This window comes from Athene cunicularia, assembly GCF_003259725.1.
Source record: "Athene cunicularia isolate RWA chromosome 5 unlocalized genomic scaffold, athCun1 chr5_part1, whole genome shotgun sequence".
In the NCBI taxonomy this organism is placed as follows: Eukaryota; Metazoa; Chordata; class Aves; order Strigiformes; family Strigidae; genus Athene; species Athene cunicularia.
This window is the reverse complement of record NW_020799101.1, coordinates 36,148,783-36,169,014: the sequence shown is the minus strand read 5'-3', so window position 1 is coordinate 36,169,014 and position 20,232 is coordinate 36,148,783. Positions and strand designations below refer to the sequence as shown.

The window sequence follows — 20,232 nt, the reverse complement described above, 5'->3', positions numbered from 1 at the left end:
CCGTCAGCAAAAAGAGACAGGGCCCTGCCCGCGGCGGCGCCGAGGCGGGAGCTCTCGCTGGGCTCCTCTTCCCATCTGGGCTCCGGCGCTGGAAATCGTCTTGTCGGTGTGTGTCCGCTGCTGCTGCCCGCGGCGCGCCGCGCCTCCGGGGAGGGTCCTCCTGCGGGTTCTGTGTGAAACACGCAGTTGGAGGCCGCAGTTACATCTGCTCTTCAGTTTCTCGTTTCAGGCTCAAAATAAGCTCTGTCAGCCATCAGAGGGCCATTGCAGGGTCCAGTACCAAGACGCAAGCAGTTTCCAGTGGGGGAGGCTCTTTAAAATCATGCAATTATGCAAACCTTTATTTTAAAAATAACAATTCGTAGAATATATGTATAAGAAAAGAATGCATAAATGGACGATAGCTTCCCTTAAGTTATTAAATAGCTGTACAAGAGGTTGTCCATAAAGTGTTAGAAAAGGAGGAAGTAAAGTGCATACAGTGCAGTGGACAGTTAAGTAATTTTCCAGATCCTGACAGCAAACTATTTGTCATGAAATCAGATGTCTCCTGGCAAGGCTTAGAAAGCTGCCAACATTGAAATCAACACAAACAGTTGAGCTGCTAATAAAATTGCTGCTTTAGTAATGCTGTTCAGCGTCTCTTCAGAACCCTGCAGGACATAAAGAATTTGTCTTAAGGGGAAAGGCTGTTTCAAATCTTGCATAAAATTGGGTTGATGCCTGCATGTAGTCTTTATAAAAAGGCGCCTTGCAGGTCAGAAAACCTCAACTGTAAAATAATAATTATTCCCCTATGTTTGAGCTCAGGTCATATGAAATAACAGTTGATATTGAAAGATTAATACATTAACTCGTAAAGGTTCTGTTTTGAAACTTAGTTCAGAAATAAATTATTGCATATATTTAGTCATCTGGTCTCACTCCTGCTCTTTGATAGTGCTCTTTTCGTTCAGTTTACATGTCCAAGGAGGAGGCACTTCAATCACTTTTAAAAGGTATCTGGTTTTGTGGGCTGATACGTCATTGTGGCAAAAAAAGTGGTGATGTACAAAGGCTTAATATTTACAAGCCCTATTCCAAATGAGGTAATAGACTGATGTGGCTGATGTTTGATAGAAATGTAAGGTAGGATGACAAAGATGGTCTGCCTCTGCAACAACTATTTTTCTTAACTGACAGAACAGAATTTCACAGGTTTGGTTTGGTTTTTTATCTTTAGGAAGTGGCTTGCTGGTACGAGCCTCTCCTGTGCTGAATATCATTAACTACAGAAGCTGCTCAGTCTCCTTGACAGTAAACAAGACTTTGTTTAATGCACTCTCAGAGCCTGTGAAATCTTGCTTGGACTAGAAGGTCAGCCAGTCTCTGGCAGGTGGTGAACAGCGTGAACAAGTTAGTTCAAGGTGGTTACAGAGACCTGCTTGTTGTGAAAGGAAAACTGCCTTTTTACTCTTTTGACTTTGCAGGGTTTTTTAAATCATAAACATTGAGAAAGTATTAGTGCTTTTCAGTTTTAAGTATTTGGTAGCTATTAATGGAGCTATTCTCATCAAATGTCAGTAGATGTGGAAAGTAATGGAGTCTACTGTGTAGGTAGAATCTTAATTGTACTTCCTTCTTCCAAGGTCAGAGGGGAAGTGTATTAGGCTTCTGTTCACATGGAGTTGACTTGAGTATTGTCCTTTGTGTGTCGTGGCTGCATGTACAAAGTGGTAGCTTAAGTTAGCACAGCTTGTGGGTTTTGTAGTGTAGCTCCTGCTATTCTAGTTAAATAAAAAAGATTCTTCAAATTAAAATATACTTTACAGCGGAGAGGGAAGCAAGGTTTGGATCCTTCTTCAGTTCCTAATGCCGTACAAGAAACCTGAATGTATGCTACTGGAAGTACAGAGTATATAATGCTACAGCTAGTTTACTAATAATGCCTTTTAAACTTATTGTCTTAAATAGTTTGTACATCTCCTGTGCAGCACATGAAGATACGGAATCACTGTACTTTCTGACTTTCTTTAAACCAGAATGTATAACTGCTGTATCTTACTGCTCTGTAAAATCAGAACACAGTGCCAAGAGTTATGATCACATAAGGAATTTGCTATGTTGTCTGATTTTGAGAAGATGACATAGCAGTAAAAGAGCTTAAAAGCAATACCAGTGTCACACTAACAGTGGGCTTTTGAGTTAGGTTAATTTCTGGTACTTTTAAGTCATCAAGAAGAATGAGAACTCTTTTATTTCCTATTATGGAAGAACTGAAAAATGACTTGTCAATTTTCCATGATCACTGACTTTGCAGATAATAACCTTGTAATCCTCAGTGATGATGGAGATAAATATAATAAATTCCCTTGATTTTAAATGGGAATATAAAATTCTACCCTGAAGTGGCCGTCCTGTTTTACTGCACTGACGTTTCTTGGATGCTTCACAATTTAAGTCATGTCCATGTCAGAAAACTTTTCATAAGTTTTTTCCTAATCCTTTCAGGTGATGCAGGACATTTTTATTTATTCCTCTCTTTAACAGGGCTCAGACCATCATGAAGGCTCGTTTGAAAGGAGCCCAAACAGGTCGTAATCTCTTAAAGAAAAAATCTGATGCTTTGACACTCCGATTTAGGCAGATCCTTAAGAAAATTATTGAGGTAGGTAAATTAGAATTTTCCTTTGTTTGGCTCACTTTATTTGTGCATTCCTGTTCTGCTAACTTCATTAAGTAGGCTGGAATGTAGGACAACTTTGTGGATAACCTGTTTTTGTAAATGAGGCTGCTGAGGACAGATGAGCAGAATTATGTTTTTCTGACTGCAGTGATACATAAATTTTGTAAGAGTTAATATTCTTCACCTCTTTCCAGCCAGTCCTAGGCTCTGCTTTCTTTTGTGTCCGAAGTTCCTCATCATCTCTACTACATTACAGGGAATTTGCTCTGATGCTGCCAGATACTTTAGGAGTGGATTGAACATGTTCTGTAGACCCATTTTTGTTGCTTTATCTGGCTTGAGAGGATACTGCATATCTATGATGTTTCCATTATGATGTTTACCACTCCTAGGTACACTAGAAAGCAGTTTTGTCCAGATGGAACTTGTTCCTTTATGAAGAAACACCGAGTTCTGCTTCTTCCTTTGCAATATGAATGACAAATCGAAGATACTCCATAGAGCCTAATAGGGCTTCTGCTGTTCTACCATACTAGATGGGTTTTAGTTCTACTGTTTTGGCTGTGACAGCTGCAGTCCATGGTTAGCAGTAGGTCTTTGTTGCCATGCTGTAGACAAGCTCTTGGCACTCTGGGTCTTGTTTCCTATATAGACTAATACACAAAGGCTGTTGCTTCTTAGTAGCATGTTTTTTAGCTACAAGGGCTTCAAAAGCATAAACACTGGGAAAAAAATGGAGTAGGAGAGTGCAGCTTCACAAAGCTGCATATGTTGAAGAACAACTTCATCTGTCTCGTAGTATTCAGTACAATATGAAGTAGAGTGTTTTCCTGCTGAGCCATTTTATGGTTGTGATTTAACCCCCATGTAGTAGAAGCTTATGATTATTAAGACAGACACATTTTTTGCCGTTTTTGTGAGTTCTACACTGGGTCAGTCAAACAGCTGAAATGTTTCTTTTTTTTTTGCCAGTCACTTGGGAACTACGATTTGCAGTTTGAGAGTAAGCTACACATACAGGACTTTCTCCCTCTTTTAAATCTCATTCTCTTTATGCTGTTATTTATCCTGGAAAAGGAGTAATGATGTGCCTTGTATTTGCTGCCTCTTTTTGGTTTTTAAACAGACTAAAATGCTGATGGGTGAGGTGATGAGAGAAGCTGCCTTTTCACTTGCTGAGGCAAAGTTTACAGCAGGAGATTTCAGGTGAGGAGTGCTGATCTTGTCAGATGTCCTACCCATGAGAAAGAATGATCAATAAATTGTTACGTGTCTCTTTTGGAAAAAAAAATAATTCTTAAATGCACTTTAAAAAGAAAAAAAAATGAAGTCGGATAGGATGAACTGAATTCCATTAGGTAAAGGTGGGCGACATCACTGCAGGAGAGAGATAATATGCATGATGAAAATGTATACTCCATTGGAAGCTAAACAAAGCAGAAAGATTAACAGAATTTACTTTATGTACAAATCCTTGATTGGAGAATATGTTGCTTTTTGGAACTTCCTTACATCTAAAATGTAGGGAAACAAGAATTTCTAGAAGAGTATGGGACTATTTACTTTGATCTTTGTTGTGAATGTGAGCAATCAGACACAGTAGTAATCACCTGTGTGCTGCTGAAGAAAAGCCTTTTTGCTCTTTCATTCAGATACGGTGCTCTTTCCTGTCCTAACCAGTGGCAGTCAAATTTCACCCTCTGAGCAAACTGTACTTCAGTAGAAGAGTTGGCTATAGTGACCCGTTCTTGGAAATCTTAAGAATTCTTCAGGATGAATTGTACAAGCTTAAGTTTGTTAATTTGATAAGAGTTACTGGGTAAACAAACTCATAAATGTTCTGAAAGAATAAATATGTACAAACTCAAATGAACAAAATGGTCTGCATTAAAGCCTTGAAATTCCTTCACTTTTATTGGGAAAAAAGTCTCACAGGTTGATTAGACTCAATGTTATTTAAATATTTGTAAGTAATTTACCAGATGACTGACCAGTCTTTAGCTTTGTGTACTCGGTCTAAAACATTTCTGAAGTTACATTTCACACGACTCTGTGTCTTTTACATTTCCAAACATTGCTGGAAACCTGTTTTTTTCAAAGCTGCTGCATTACATTTGAAGACTGTGCAATGAATTGCATAGAGAACTGACCTGAAGACAATTTCCAAATTTTTTACAGCTATTTGATAACTACTTCATCTTGTATATAATGATGATTTAATAAACCACTTCAGCTTTCCTGATTAAGATGTACATTTTCTTCCTTACAGTACCACTGTGATCCAAAATGTGAACAAAGCTCAAGTCAAGATCAGAGCTAAAAAGGACAATGTAGCAGGTGATTGTCTTCCTGACTATGAGTATTTCAGTTAAGGGAATTGTGGGAGGAGACTCTGAAATATGGAGGAACATATCCTTTCTTTTACTCATGTAACAGTAGGAACACTTGTAATTTGCTGTTTTTTTCACATACAACATAATTTTTATATTTAGTTATTTACCTCATAAAATTAAATGTGTGCATAAAGTGCAGTCCAGTTTCTAGATCTTTGGACAAAGTGTAACTTTTCCATAGGGCTTTACTGAAAAAATAGATCAGGAAATTAAGTATCACAAATCAAATGTTTCAGAAAATTAACTATCAGTAATTGCCTATGAAGAAAACAAGAAAGATAAATCAGAATTGAATGCTTAAAATACTCCTTAAAGCACAGGGAATATAAACAGAAACATAGTAAAACATATAGAAACATAATAAAACCTAAACTGAATAAACTAAAGTATTTCCCTGAATTTTTCATGTGTCTAGAGCTCTGTGATCTCAGTACAGTTCTGACGTTCCACACTAACATGGCAGAACCAACGTGACCTAATTGTTCCAAGATATATAGGGAGATTTTGGAAACAAAGCTTCTGATCTTATGTAATTTATTAGAAGTAAACGAGGTAAAAGTGAGTTCTGCTTAATAAATCTACAACCCTTTATGTCTCTTACACATGTTCACTTTCGTCAGGTGTAACCTTGCCAGTTTTTGAGCATTACCAGGAAGGAGGAGACAGTAAGTACAAACCAAGTTTTTTTTATCTTACATGTACTTATGGTCATTCTATGCTAACACAAAACCACTTGTCACGTGTTGCTGATAAGTCAGTTTATGTCACAGGCATAGGTCTACTTGACTTCCACTATGATGCTTTGTCCTGTTCCTGTGACATGGAGAGATTACTGGGGACTATAGTGGATTTTAATTTCCTGAATCAGTGAGTTTTTCAGATGACGAGAAGGCTTGTCTTGAATTACCATGTTTTGAGACTGGTAGGTCTTACCGTTGAGATGCACACAGTCATCTGTAGTAATATCAACCACTATAAAGACAATTTGTTAAGTGGAAAAAGCTTTACGTTGTCACTTACTCAGCTGTCTGTATCCCTGTAGTTGGTAAAGTACTCATTTTTATCTAATAAGAAAACACCATAGTAGAAATAGCAACAAGTTTGGGGTTTTTTTTCCAGGCTATGAGCTGACTGGCTTGGCCAGAGGTGGAGAACAACTGGCTAAGCTGAAGAGGAACTATGCCAAAGCTGTGGAGCTACTTGTGGAATTGGCCTCCTTACAGGTTGGTGGGAGACAAAAAAGAAGGGATCATTGGTTTGAATTGTTCTGAAATGAAAGAATTTAGTTTCAGTGATTGTAGCTTAATACTTTGAGCTGTACTATACTCCTTATACAGCACTGGGACTAAAGTTTCAAACCTATTCCAACCATGAAACATTATATTACCACTTCAAAGAAGTCCTTATTCCTCAGTGCTACGAAGAAACTTTCTTTGGGGAGGTGGTATTTATAACTGCTGATATGCAGTATTCAGCATGCTGCTAACATTGGTAGAAAAAATTCTGCTCCTATAAAGAATATAGTCTGTAAAGCTACATTACAGACTTGGCTTTCAAGTGCTATTTGGTTTTTTGTATAGAGTTGATGGAAATGCTGAATTTGTCTTGTTATATATGAATTATTTAATCCCATTCCCTTCTATCAGACATCCTTTGTTACTTTGGATGAAGCCATTAAAATAACAAACAGACGTGTGAACGCAATTGAACATGGTGAGTATTTTTCCATTTGGGATGCATAATATTCTTCTGTCTCCATGAAAGATGAGGAGCAGGGTACTGGAAGCCACTCTTCTTTTGACTGATTTCTTGTTAGTGGAATTTCTAAATAGTTCAAGAACTCTTCAGAAATTATTACAATAAAGTGTACTGCAAGTAAGAACAAAAATTAAAAGCCCAGTGGAATCGGCTGAAGTACACAGTGATAAATGAAAATTCAAACACAAGAAAGTAACCAGGAAGTAATACTGAGAACCTATAGAACACAGATTTCACACACACATTCTGGAGTCTCTGATACTGACTTTGACTGACTTGGTCAAAGAAAAGAAACAAAAGCCAGGGTGTTTCTATGTGTTAGCTAGCCTAATAGCTTTTAAAACTCTTATGGATATTGTCCAGTGAAGAGCCGGTGACTTTTTGTTGGTTTTGGATGGGATCAGAGTTTAGGCATCCAGAGAGGAATCTTGGTAACTTAGGCTTGTGGTACAGGAAACCTAACAGTCCTACTGTCAGTACTCTGGTACTTTTCTTTCATCTGAATTCCTTATCATTCATGGTTTTGTTTGTAAATTTGTTTCTTGCTGCTTTTTAAGTGCTACCTATGCACAGTATTGCTGTGATTCCTTTTGCTGCAGTATCCAGGGTGCTTTGATTATTTCTGGTTCCTGAGTTGCTGATAGCTCGGATTTAATCATCTTCGCATGTATGCAATAACTTCAGTACATGATTCTAAACCGTCCTTTTCAGTACTGTTTTTCATAGACTTGTTCCTTTGAAAATGCAGGCCTTCTCTGCAGCTTATCACCCTGCAAATTTGATTGTAGAAAAGCTTTCCTATGCAGCCTTCCAAATGAACTTTGGTAGTGCTGATAGCAGCTTTCTCCTTTAAAAAAGTGATTGACACAGAGCTTGACCAGTTGGATGTTAAATCTTTGTTTAATGTGTTTACTCTTCCCTTGTGATGGTGTTATATTTGAATATTTATTTTTGTGATGGCTTTTTCAAACCAAGAGCATAATTCTCTGAGTAAAAGGGCTATATTGAACAGAAGTTTCTGAAAGAATGTAATGGAAGAAGATGGTTTTAATTTAAATCTTGCAGGATTTTTTTTAAACACTTCCCTGAGGAAAAAAATGAGTTTACAAATAAACAGGCATCAGTGCTTACTGATTCTATTGCATCTTTCAAAATAAAGTGCTGTGGGAGATTCTGTGATGTTCAGAGTCCTAATTTAGAAAACAGGTTTGTGTACTTGTGCATAATGAAATAATGGGATCTTCCATGAAAGAGATGGAAATTTCCCCCAGCCAAAAGAATGACTAGATTGACTTCAAACAACCATCTGTGCACTGCATTAAATAACCTGGCTAATATGACTGCAATGCAAAAACTTCCTTATTTATATTTTTTAGTGATTATTCCCAGGATTGAGCGTACTCTTTCTTATATCATCACAGAACTGGATGAACGGGAACGAGAGGAATTCTACAGGTAAATATCTAAACCAATGCTAGACTGGTCTCTTCTTCTGAAATAAACCATTCCTCAGAAGGGACTTACGAGAACTCTTCACCACATCTGGCTGTGAACACTTAAAAACATGACCTGGTCCTTATTGCACACTGAGTTTCCAGAGCTGGGCACTTGAAGATCTGCAATTACTTGTCTGAAATTTACAGATGAATCCCTACCATGAGGTTGTACATAGCTGTCATTATCATTCTTCCAGAGGGAATGATGTGACACAGTACAGGGAGGTATTCTGCTTTAAGGACACCTGTGACAGAGGTCAGTGTTCTGAGCTACCTGAAGCAAAAATGTCAAACCTGAAATGAATTAAAGGAGAATTAAACTTCATTAAAGACAAAATATTATAATGCAGTGTTTAAGCTCAAGAATATAATTTGTAGTTTTGATGAAGGAGTTAATTTGCAGAGATGAAGTTTTTCAGATGGTAGCAGCTAGCAACAAAAGCCTTTTGCCATTCGTTACAGGCTTTTCATTTCCTGGGGAACTTCTCCAGGCAGCTTTATCATATCTAAGTTGTATGGCATCTTTGCTGCTAGCCTCTTTTATGAAAACATACTTGTTTCACAGATAAACCATGTTTTTCTTCACAGGTTAAAAAAGATACAGGAAAAGAAAAAAGTATTGAAAGAAAAATCTGAGAAAGAACGGGAGCTGCGGAGGGCTGCTGGTGGGGAACATGAACCAGCCAATCTCTTAGCAGAAGAGAAGGATGAAGACCTTCTCTTTGAGTAACCCTGCACAGCTGTTGGACATGGAGCAGGGAACCCAGAATACAGAACGTCCATTCGCAATATAATTCAGGACATGTTGCCTCAATGATACTTACGTGGCTTCTCAGTTGCTGTAAAAGTCTCAAGTTGAAGGGATTGTGGATTTCTCTGGGGAGATTAGAAATCTCGGAACTTGACTGCAGCATAGGAGAAAAAGGAGAAATTAGTCAGGTGCTTTACTATCAGGAAAGCCATCTATTGCCTGTTCAGCCTGTTTCTTCACTTGGTAGGAATGACTGTCCATAGCTGTGTTTTTTTGCAGGATGGCTCTGGATTTGCCTAATCAGATTCCTCTTTAATTGCTCCCCTTCCTAGTGCAAGCAGAGGAAAATGTTTTTGTAGGAGGGAGATGCATGTAATGTTCTTCACTGCTGAACTATTAATGTTAAAGCTGGTATTGGCACAGCTGAAGCCCAATGTCAGTAAAAGCAATTCCAGTTTTCTAACCTGTTGATGAAATCCACTGTCTTCTGTGATTTGTTGCACGATTGTTACCATTGGCCTAAACATCTATGGTTTTAAGTAGAGGTTCTGCCAACTTGTGTACTGTCTGTGCTAGAAATAAGTAAAAATTTTAAATGTTAGATGTCTGGTGTCTGGCTCAAGTTGCTAGAAGAGATGGTGGTCATAAAAGCTTGCTATGCTGACTGCAAAATAAAACCTTCACTTCATCCTCTACCTCGCACTGGGCACAGTAACCAAGGAGTGGCTCCTTCCTGCCAGAAACACATCAAAACTTTTCTCAACTATCCAGCCACATATTGCTCCCAATCTTCATTGCAACCAGGCGGCTGGCAGGCAGAGCAGGGTTGAAGGCAGGGTAGTCCGTGGTTGTCCATGTCCTCAGCTGACGAGGGGAGGGCAGGACAGGGGCTGGTGAGCAGGAGCCGGCTGTCACTGAACACTGCTCAGTTTGAAGGGCTGTTTTCCTAAAGGTGCTGGTTTGCAGTTGTGCCATTGCAGTAATACTGGTACACTGTCTCTAGTACCCTGAGTCTCTTCAAGGTAAACCTATTGTTTTAAACATGATCCAGCACTTAAATGCAAGTGCAGGCTAAGTGCAAGGGAGCAAATTCAATGAACACCTTAGAACAGTCATAAATGTATGAAACACAAGACCATTTCTTTTCAAGCTGAAGGCAGCACAGCTGAGTAAGTCGTCCATACTCTGTTGTAAGATACAGGTCCATCTTGAAGGAGAAACTGTAGATCCAAACTGTTAATGTCTCCCACCGGATGTGCAGTGGTCTACCACCTCTAGGGCACTGATGGGTCACAGCATCTTTCACACATTCAGCATAATGGCAGAAAGAAGACTCCCAAGATCCACTACAAGAAGTGAAATTGTACAGTGATTTATTTTAAATCTAGAAATATTTTACATTTTTACATTAGTGTGCAGTTCAATGATGTCTCAAAATACAGAGTGCAGATAACATGTAAAAAAGTACAATGTGGGGCTAACCACAGGTCTCAGTATAAGTTACCTTAATTATTTAAGGCATTAAACCCCCCATCTTATATTTTAAAAAGTCACATATAATTACATTCAAAAATTATTTTATGCAATTCAGCTAACATACATTTTTTTAAATTAAATCTGGACTGGTAAAAATGCAGATACCCTCATTTCAGTCTGATACAGCTCACTACAAAGCCTGTGTTAAGGTTGAAGAGTTTCACCAGTGAAGTTTACATGTCCTCTTTTACTCTCAAGGGAATTAACACACATTCTTCATTAAAGAAGGCAGAATAGTTTCTTACACAAGGTAGTTCCAGGTCTGAGCTGGCAGCAGCAGGAGACAAGAGCTAACACTGGTTATAAACTACCATAGCACCTCGGCCTGCATGTCAGCGAGTGCTGTGTGCCTTGGGGAATTACGAGAGTAGAGCTGAACTTCAAGCAACATTCTTTAAGTCTACATTCAGAAGCTTATTTGTATAAAAACAACTTCTGTACGCCATTTCAGAAAAAACAGGGAGACAGACAGTCAAAGACATTAATGGCATGATTTACTGTGACTGACACTGCCTAGGAACACCGAATACTTACGGGAGTTCAGCAACCATCATGAGCTGATAGCGACTGCAAGAATTTGGACAGTACCTACATAGCTGAGCTCAGTGACCATTAACATACAATTTACTGCTTTCCACCTTCTTGTCTAGCCATGAAACAGTCAATACCAAAAACCCTAATACATCTACAATAATCTTTCTTAAAAAAGGGTAGACTTGATACAATATTTTGTCATCTGTGAAACACTGACTATCCAATATACCTGAACATTGTAGTTGTCAAACTATGGATTAAACAAAGAACGTGCCTGCAATGTGAGGCAAAAAGCCATTGTTTTGAATTATCCAGCCCTTAAGGCCAACAGCTAGCACATTACTATTTCTAACACTGAATCAAACTAAAGATATTAAAATTTCCAACCCCTTTTCTTTCTGAAGGGTCATTACTTATCCCCACTAATTGCTCTGCAGCCCTAAATACTAATTAAACCAGCAAATAATTTTGCTTTCTAACATGACAGGAATGCACTCTATACTTCCATTTTTCAATACAAAAATGTACTGAATGTTAGTTCAGTAACTAGGATAGTTATCTGACAATTTCTTTACATCTGCTGTATACTTTCAGCTCTCTAACTATGGATGTGAATTTGTTCCATTAACATTGGAAGAAAGAATATATGCAAAAGAATGGAAAAAAAAAAATCTACTACTTCATCCTTCAACATTAGACAGGAGTGAACTACACAACGATGTAACTCCAGTGTTTTACCTGTAGGAAAAAAGAAACACTACGGCTAAAATTAAGACATATTCACAGTCAAGGTTCTTTGTGCTACCCAAACCAGCCAAGAAACTACTGTTCAGTTGGCTTCAGCGATAGAGCAGCCCTACTGCAAATGCACAGCCTTAGTAGTTAAGCCTTCACAGCTCAGAGTCATTTGAGGATGCAGAGATGTTCCCATCTGCTTTGCAGAACACACTAGGATAAAGACAGACTTTGTCTTTTGTTCACCTGTTTCAAGTTTTTTTTGTTTTAATCATTACAAATATTCCCCTTTCTTGTGACTTCTCAGTCAGTTACCAGTGTTTTACACAAACTTTCACTGCAGTACTGAGCAAATGCAGGACAATGCATTGTTCAAATGGCTAGTGAATTACAATACTAATTTAAAACACAGTAGCTACGTTCAGCTACTTTAATTCCAGTTCATTATCTGTTAGACCAACAGCCACAAGATGAACCATTTGCAGAGGTTAAAAAACCGCAGTATCTTCCAATGTTCAGCACTATTTTAGTCAGTATTCTGTTATAAAACATGAGAATTTGAGTTTTAAGCAGCATGTTTTATAACTATATATTTTTCACAAAAATATAACCTCTGCCTTTCTAAATATCTCTATAGATCTGTGGAAAACCGTAGCTCCAATCAGTAAATATGTTTTAAAGAAAATTCCATAAAAATATCATATCTAAAAGTTCAATATAATATTAATCTTTGATTGGATCTAAAATTAATGTGCAGTCAAATCTGATTTTAAAAGTCTGACTAAAAAGACACAAGGATTGAAATATTTACATTACACACATTTTCCAATTACAGTGCTATTAGGAAGTGGAATGTTTGAGAATTAAAATATTAACTCAAGCCTCACAGGGCAGCTTCAGACCAGAGCAGCATCTTCATTCTGTGTATATTTTTGAACAGGAGAGATTTCTCACCAGTATTTTCATGTGTAAATTATTTCTCTGCCCAGTGATCTGTAGAATTATGCTCCTGAACTACCATCATGTCCCACAAAGCCATTAAGTTAAGTGTTAAATAACATTTGTATTTATAACTATGTGACAGCATGGACTGTATATACACACACATATATACTTCAAATCTTTGATTTAATAAGGGTGATTCTAAGTAAAAAAGGTGGATTTATGTATAAAAGTAGTTGCTAGAAAAAAATCCATCTAAAACTAGAATTTAGTACTGAAAAAGTCTCCATTTCTAGACCACAGAGAAAGAAAACCCAAACAATCTTTAGATGAGTTAAATTGGCTCACAAGCTGATTAGTGTTTGTTGGTTTTTTTTTCAGTAATACGCAACTTCACCAGCAAAGGATGCAGCCACTGAGGTCTAGAGCTCACACGCATTTATACTAGAATTGGGCAGACCTACACACGATCTCCTCAGAAAGATTACTAGACTGAAGTCCATTTGTGCCTTGGAATTGCTCTCTCATCGTAGCCAGGTAGAGGGCACCCACTGGGGTTCTGTGTCAAGTTTGTTTATTAACCGAAGTAACTCTTGATACGCCTTATCAAGATCAGAATTCACAATTGCTGTATCAAAGTAGTGGCCATTGTTCTGCTCCATCTCTCTCGTTTTCTCTATGATTTCTCTCAGCTCTTCTGGCTGCAACCAAAACCAGAGAATTAGTGTACCTGTGTAAGCCTCTCCCCCCAAACAACAAAATAGGGAAGGGTAATGACTCAGAAAAGTCTTTTACACAAATTGTCATGGTATTGCTATCAGCTGTTGAAAAGTTCACAATAACATTGAACCATGATATATGTTTGAAAGTTAAGGGCACTCCAGACAATCCTTTCTGACTGGCCATAAGTGGCAAACAGTATATAACTGTCCTAGACTGAAGCAAACAAAGAAGATCTAGCACTGCTCATTTTATGACATTCTTCTTACTGAGGCTTTTAAATCATGTTTCTGAAAAATAAGTTAGGTCGCTATGCCCATTATCCTTCTGAAAAAGACTGGAGATGGCAGAGATAGTGTAAGAATAAGTTTGAATGGTGTAAAACAAGACAACATTCCTCTGAAGATGAACCACCACAAACACCAAAAGGCAATAGCTACCATTGGTGAAAATATTTCAATAAACAGCAGTGAGAACCACAGTGAGCACTATACATTTAAGCTGATTGAATCACCACAGCATCAGGTAAATGACATTGTAGAAAAATGGAAAACACTGTTTGGGAGCTGGAAGGGAATATGTCAAAAGCAAGAATATTGCAGATTTAGATAAATGATGTAAAGGGAAAAGTAGAAATGAATCGTTTTACTTCATAATTTTTTACACTTGGATTCTAAAAGTATGTTTGTTTTTCTCTTCAGCTTATGTTTGTATTATATAAGGGAATATTCAGGTATCATTTCTGAGATAATTTTCTAAAGAGGGTATTTTCAGAAGGGACTTCAGGCCTTCAAGATTATTTTTTTCTAGGCTTTATATACACATAAGAAAAATCAATGCCACATACAGGCATACATGCAAGAAATACCCTTTATCAGGTAAGAGTAAACGTTACTGTGTTAAACCCCAACTGAAAGAAATACAACTCCAATTCAATTAATCAGAAAGAAAACAGGTGTAGTTTAACAGTATATTAATTTTTATTGCAAATAGATTCCTTGAGTACTGCGATAAAAAACCCAGGCATACATAAGATGAAGTATTCATATGAAGTTTCATTTATTGCATAACAATGAAGAAGGAAACATGCCCATTTAAAGGCATGATAATATTTGACTCGGGAAGAAAAAACAAGAGAAAGAGATGTCTGTTTTAAGACCTGGACTTTAATGGACTTTAGACCCTGTATCCAGGTAATACACCACACCCCTGCACCAAACAAGGAGAACAAAACACCACAGCTGTAGAACACAGTGAGTACTATTCCAGACCCACAGCCACAGGAGGAGTCCCTGCGTTATTCTGGGAAGAGTGCTCTTCCTCAGTCTGAACTGCATGATGTTCAATTAGTACTATGAAGATACTATGGTGGAAAAGTGCTCCCACCAACCACTGTAAGGTAGAGTCCAGTTAAAAAGCTGAAGATGAACATATTTCACTACCTTAGCAATAAACACTTTGTACCTCATAAGATGGTAAGGACCTTTTCTGAGCTTTCAGACATCCTAGTTTAATCTGTAGGTTTCAGTTCCAATCTTCAGAACTACTCTAACTAAAACATCTGAACTGGGTAATCTGAGATCTTGACATGACTCTGGTTGAAAAGTGTTTCTACAGGATCAAGCACTAGATAACTTTATCTGAAGAGTTTTGGAGTACATTTTCAAGTAAATGCTTTTTCCAAGGGCAGATATGTTCTCAAAAGGAAGAAATTAATCATTTGCTCCCTAGAATTATTCTCAGGTTTACTTGAAGACGCAGTTGGGTTTTCCACAGTTTTGAAATAAATGTTTGTACCCAAGTGCAGGGACCCCAGCTAATACATTGTGTTTCAGAATTACTGAATTAGCAGTGGATTCCTTTGCCTCTTATCTCTCACTGCATGAGAAAAACCTTCCTGAGCCCTTCCCTTAGTATGGTCTGCCTACTAACCTGGAGCACACAGATCTCAACTACGCTGCTTCCCATATATTGTCAGTACCATTATCATCTCCCAAATCAAAAGAAAGAGTACACAGATTTATTCACCAAAAGCACCCATAAGTAAAAGCATGGTTTCAGAAGAAGTGTTAGATGGATTACCTTTGGGTTTTTCCCTTCTTTGGCCAGCAAAGCACGTAATCTCTCTTGTGAAGGTGGTGCAACAAATATAATATATGGCTTCAAGTCAGAATTACGTAGTGTCTTCAGTGACTGTTGAAAGAGGATTTATTAATTATTTAACAGTTCCACCCATGAAAAGGGCATTTAATGATGCATTATTCACATGCTATAATTTATAATATACTCTTCAAACACAGTAACAATTATACAATATATGAACAGCAGTATAATTAACCATAACAGCATTATCATCACCAGAGTTAAGTCACCATGTCCTACAAAATGATATTCCAACATTTTTCAGCTTCACAGAACCCAAACATTTATTTTTTTGTCCAAGAATATTCTTCATAACTAAACTGAAGGAATGTATCTTTTGGTACCCAAAAGCAAAAGTCATCTACATTGAAGTAAGTTTCCTTACAATGCTAAGGAATGGTATCAGTTTGAATAGAGAGAAGAGTCTTTAAATACTACAGTTCAATCTTTTCTGTTTTAAAGATTAAAATACAGAGTATCAGATGCACTACCACTGTATACTTAGCATATCTTTGTCAGGTTACATTTATATTAAGACACAGGAAACAAAAAGAACCAAACGGTAGTTTGATTTTTCCAAAAGGTTGCTCTATGTGTCTCAGGGCAAACAACTTGGCTCTGAGACAGATTTGTATAACTACCAAATTAGATCAATTTTCAAAGTGTTATGAATTTTCAACTCATTACATGCTTCACAATACCCATGAGCTATTCTAGTGGAGTATCACATTGTCCCAACTGGTGATAACTACTTATAGCTTCAGTACTACCAGACTTTACTGATGTGTCTGAGTTTTAGGGCTTCTTCTGCAGCATGTACAACAGCAGTAGACCTCATATGTATTGTACGTATTAGAAAATGGGCTGTGTTCCAAGACTCTGCCTCTTCCCATGTTTGACTAAATTTCCAGGTTGAGGTCTGTATGCATAGTTTGTCTCTTCTTCCTCCATAATCAAAAGGTCATCACTAAAGAGCTTTTCAATATTGTTGATGTGATATACTTTAATCCTGTCTGTTATGGAACTACATAAACATTCCCAAAATGCAGTTTTCCAAGTATAATCACAACTTTGTCTCCATCTTCAAAAACCTCAGAACTCACAAGAGTAATTAGAAGGCAGACACACAAATCTTAATTAAGTTTTCAATTCAGATGGTTCTCACCAGCTTTAAGCATCTGGTAACCAATTATTAGGTCCCTATTACCTTTCGCACAGATAAAGAAGATGCGTATATTTTCAAACGGGGAATAAGAAAGTTGTATTCGTAACACGCTAGAGTCAACTGAACACCACGGAAAGAAAACTTGGAATAAACATGAAAATGGACCTTGAAAACACAATTCTGTATCAACTAAATACAACTCTTCAGATTTTCACAGTAGCATCTACAACTAAAGCATTCAACAACAGGCAGCTGAAACAGGCAGCAGCTTTGCCATACCTGGGTATGAAGATTTAAAAGGCATATCTTGCCCGAGTTGATTACTTGACGCACAGAGTCTGTGCTAGTACCATAGAGGTTCTTCTCAAACTCTCCATATTCAATGAACTTCCCTGCAGCTATGTCACTCTCAAATGCCTGTCGGGAAATGAAATGGTAATCCCTGCCAGCTACTTCAGTCTCTCGCCTGCTCCGAGTAGTATCTACAAACAAGAGCCACAGAAAAGAAACTGAGACAGTGATACATCTGTAGAACTGGAGAAATTTTTCTTAGGACATACTGCTAAACAAGCAAAAAAAGGCATATGAAATATTCAAGAAATGCAAGTACTTTATTTTCTACAATAAATATCCCTGGACAGATTAAGTTGCCAAAAGCTAAAGCTATGTTTAGATGTCTTGTTTACATTATCTATTTAAAAATGGTTAACTAGGAAAGCAATGTTCACCTACACAGCTGCATTCTGAATGTGAAAGCAGCTATTAGTTGTTTACAACAAATTATATTGCTAAGCTGTTTGTAAACCTAATTTAGGGTACATTCGACATTAAAAATATAAAATTCACTGAAATTTAAGTGGTTTGGGAAGGCACTAAAGCCACCTGAATTTCAATTTATTTAGGATATGCAAGTTAAAAATTCTTTAACCAATGTACCAGTTTAAAAAAAGAAACTTCTGTAACTCAATCCAATTTTATTCAAACTGAAATATATGCATGTCTTATGCCTCTATAACACTATATTGGGACACTGGATTTGCACTGACTTACTAAAGCTACTTTTTGCCACAAAAGATGCAACTTTGTCCTTTACCCAAGAGCTGACTATATCCTGCTCAAAACCCCCAAACTCCTAATTAATATCTTCAACACAAAAGACTTTGTCTGTAGACAACATTTAGAATAAGCTATTGTATCTGCCCAAGCTTACGGGGAACTGCAGAGGCAAAGCGATCCACTTCGTTATTCATAAGTCTCTGCCGCAATTCGTTTTGGCCACAGTTCTGTGGGCCGATCAGAACAATGGGCCGTTTCCTATTTGCTGGTTGATGATACAGTGACATTTCCTCATAGGTCAAAATTTCCTCGTTGTCATAATCTTGAGAGAGAAACAATAAAAGTCACAATACACTTTAGTTCTAGTTGCATGAGCCACCTGCCATGCAAGTATTGTGTTTCAGGCTCCTGACTCTCTCTGCCCAGCATCTAACTGTGAGTCACCAGAGCAACAGGACCCCAAAGATCATCAGTTGCTCACTAAGATGAGGCCTTTTTTCCCCCTTTCTGGAGAAAGAAAATGTGTTTCCACTTAGTACTGATGTAACCAGTAGCATAAACTCAGGAAACAAGTCTCTTGCCAAGGAACAAGTTTCTAGTACAAGAATACTACTTTATACCCAACAACAAAGATCATCATTCCAATTCCAAAGTACCTTTGTAAGAATATAGCATAAATGGCCTTTATTAAACCTCTGTAGAGAAAGCTTCCATTTACTAAACCTAATTATGCAGAGTGAGATAATATTACAAAACCATAATAAATTGGTTTATCATTGCAAAATTATGAGTGTTTCCATGTCTAAAAAGCCATCTGTTTTTTTACCCCATCATCTGATCCTTATTAAAGACACTAAATGACCCTACAAGTCCTGCCACCTCTTTTACATCTTTCACTAAATGCTATTACAAACCATACTACTGCTCCCGCACAGAACACCACCAGATGGTATTTCTAACATCACATCCTGAATTTCAGCATTATTTTCACAAGGCTATTTGTAGAATCTTTTGTAGTTGCTTATAAATGCACACACTGTGCAAAAGATGTTGCTTACCATCATTTTTATTTGCATTGTATAAAACCTTTTTCCGTTTCTTTTTGTTTTTCTTCGCGCACCAGAGTTTTCCTAACCAAAATAAAAATTATCACAATCAAATATCCATACAGTAAAAAACTTTCTATCCCACTATCTGGATTTTTAAAGTGGAGAATTTATTCTGCAGTTTTGAAAAGGCATAATATTCTTCCGTTTGTTACAACAGTTTGGTGTGTTAAGCAAATTCTGCATGCCAAGGACTTCAACTGAGTCATGACAAACTTCTTTAAGAAAAAAACGGGCTTTCCAAATTTCCCTACATCATCCTATTTATACAACAAAGTGCTAAACTCAGACCTGTGTTTACATGAAGAATTAATTTCAAAGAATCATTCCATTTGGATTACAAAACATCGAAGAATTTTCTGCAGCTCCACAATATTCTAGATATCACTAATTAGCACCTCCATAAGATGATTTTTTTTTTTTTTCTTGGAAAGCATATATCCAACCTGATTTTTCTGGCTCCTTGTCTTCTTCTATGGTTTGCTTCATTGCTTCTCTTTGTTGCTGAAAACTTTTTCCTTAATGCATTAAAAAAAAAAAAAAGGGGTACAAAAGCAGTTAACATTTAGAAACCATTTCTATGCTTCTTTTGTAATGACTTGATGTAAAATAGTAGAATATAACATAGTAGAATATAACATCTAAGAGAAATTTAAAAAGAGAAATTAAAATTTAAAAATAAATTAAAATTGCTGCGAAGTTTGCTTATTACTTTGAAAATTTATTTATTCATCACAAAAGACGCAAACCATTTGTACTATTCTGGACAGTTTTGCCTGAAACATGTACACTACTAGGAAAACTACATTTCTCTACTATGATAAAAGGTTTTCTAATTATTTTTGTACGTCAAGTGTGCTCTATTTCTACTAAATCTTTTGAATTTCAGCTTGAAACAGATTAGCCTATATTTACATCAGTGCTCCTCTCAATTTACTCAAATGTCATAAAGTAACACTGTGATGTTCTATGGAATTTGCAGTCTTTTGTTCCCTGTATTTAACAGATCAGATCTTTAATGGAGTGCAGTACATATTTCAATGTAAAAATTATATACCGACTTCAGTGTTCGAAAACCCTATTACTCAGACTCCCAACAGCTAGAAAGGAAGGATGACTATTACAAGTAACTGAAGCTCTTTGCCAAGGGAAAACATGCAGAAAAGTTACCATGAAAAAGGTACATTTTTCAAATTGACTATTTGATACAGTTAGAAAACTAACAGCTGCTCT

The 20,232-nt window shown here is 37.1% G+C and overlaps 2 protein-coding genes across 2 annotated transcripts in view; one reads left to right on the top strand and one right to left on the bottom strand.

Moving 5' to 3' along the window:
* Window positions 1-2,532: 2,532 nt before the first annotated feature.
* ATP6V1D (ATPase H+ transporting V1 subunit D) lies at window positions 2,533-9,135 on the top strand. Its single transcript, XM_026850002.1, has 8 exons — window positions 2,533-2,647; window positions 3,792-3,871; window positions 4,935-5,002; window positions 5,679-5,723; window positions 6,178-6,281; window positions 6,705-6,771; window positions 8,193-8,271; window positions 8,901-9,135. The coding sequence occupies exons 1-8, from the start codon at window positions 2,543-2,545 to the stop codon at window positions 9,040-9,042; spliced, it is 690 nt and encodes a 229-aa protein (XP_026705803.1). The 5' UTR covers window positions 2,533-2,542; the 3' UTR covers window positions 9,043-9,135.
* A 4,014-nt stretch (window positions 9,136-13,149) lies between these two features.
* Window positions 13,150-20,232, bottom strand: part of MPP5 (membrane palmitoylated protein 5) — a 33,323-nt gene continuing 26,240 nt past the window's right edge. Inside the window, exons 9-14 of the mRNA XM_026849670.1 lie at window positions 19,446-19,517; window positions 18,952-19,023; window positions 18,048-18,215; window positions 17,117-17,319; window positions 15,613-15,723; window positions 13,150-13,511 (exon numbers count right to left, since the gene is read on the bottom strand). Of these exons, the coding sequence (XP_026705471.1) occupies window positions 13,335-13,511; window positions 15,613-15,723; window positions 17,117-17,319; window positions 18,048-18,215; window positions 18,952-19,023; window positions 19,446-19,517 (803 nt within the window). The 3' untranslated portion in view covers window positions 13,150-13,334. The remainder of the gene's footprint in view (window positions 13,512-15,612; window positions 15,724-17,116; window positions 17,320-18,047; window positions 18,216-18,951; window positions 19,024-19,445; window positions 19,518-20,232) is intronic.

What these genes read in the sequence shown, in the direction of transcription:
- ATP6V1D (XM_026850002.1), top strand. Translation starts at nt 2,543, where the DNA reads ATGAAGGCTCGTTTGAAAGGAGCCCAAACAGGTCGTAATCTCTTAAAG. An exon ending in TCCTTAAGAAAATTATTGAG is followed by an intron (nt 2,648 to 3,791) that starts GTAGGTAAATTA and finishes GTTTTTAAACAG; the next exon opens with ACTAAAATGCTGATGGGTGA. An exon ending in TTACCAGGAAGGAGGAGACA is followed by an intron (nt 5,724 to 6,177) that starts GTAAGTACAAAC and finishes TTTTTTTTCCAG; the next exon opens with GCTATGAGCTGACTGGCTTG.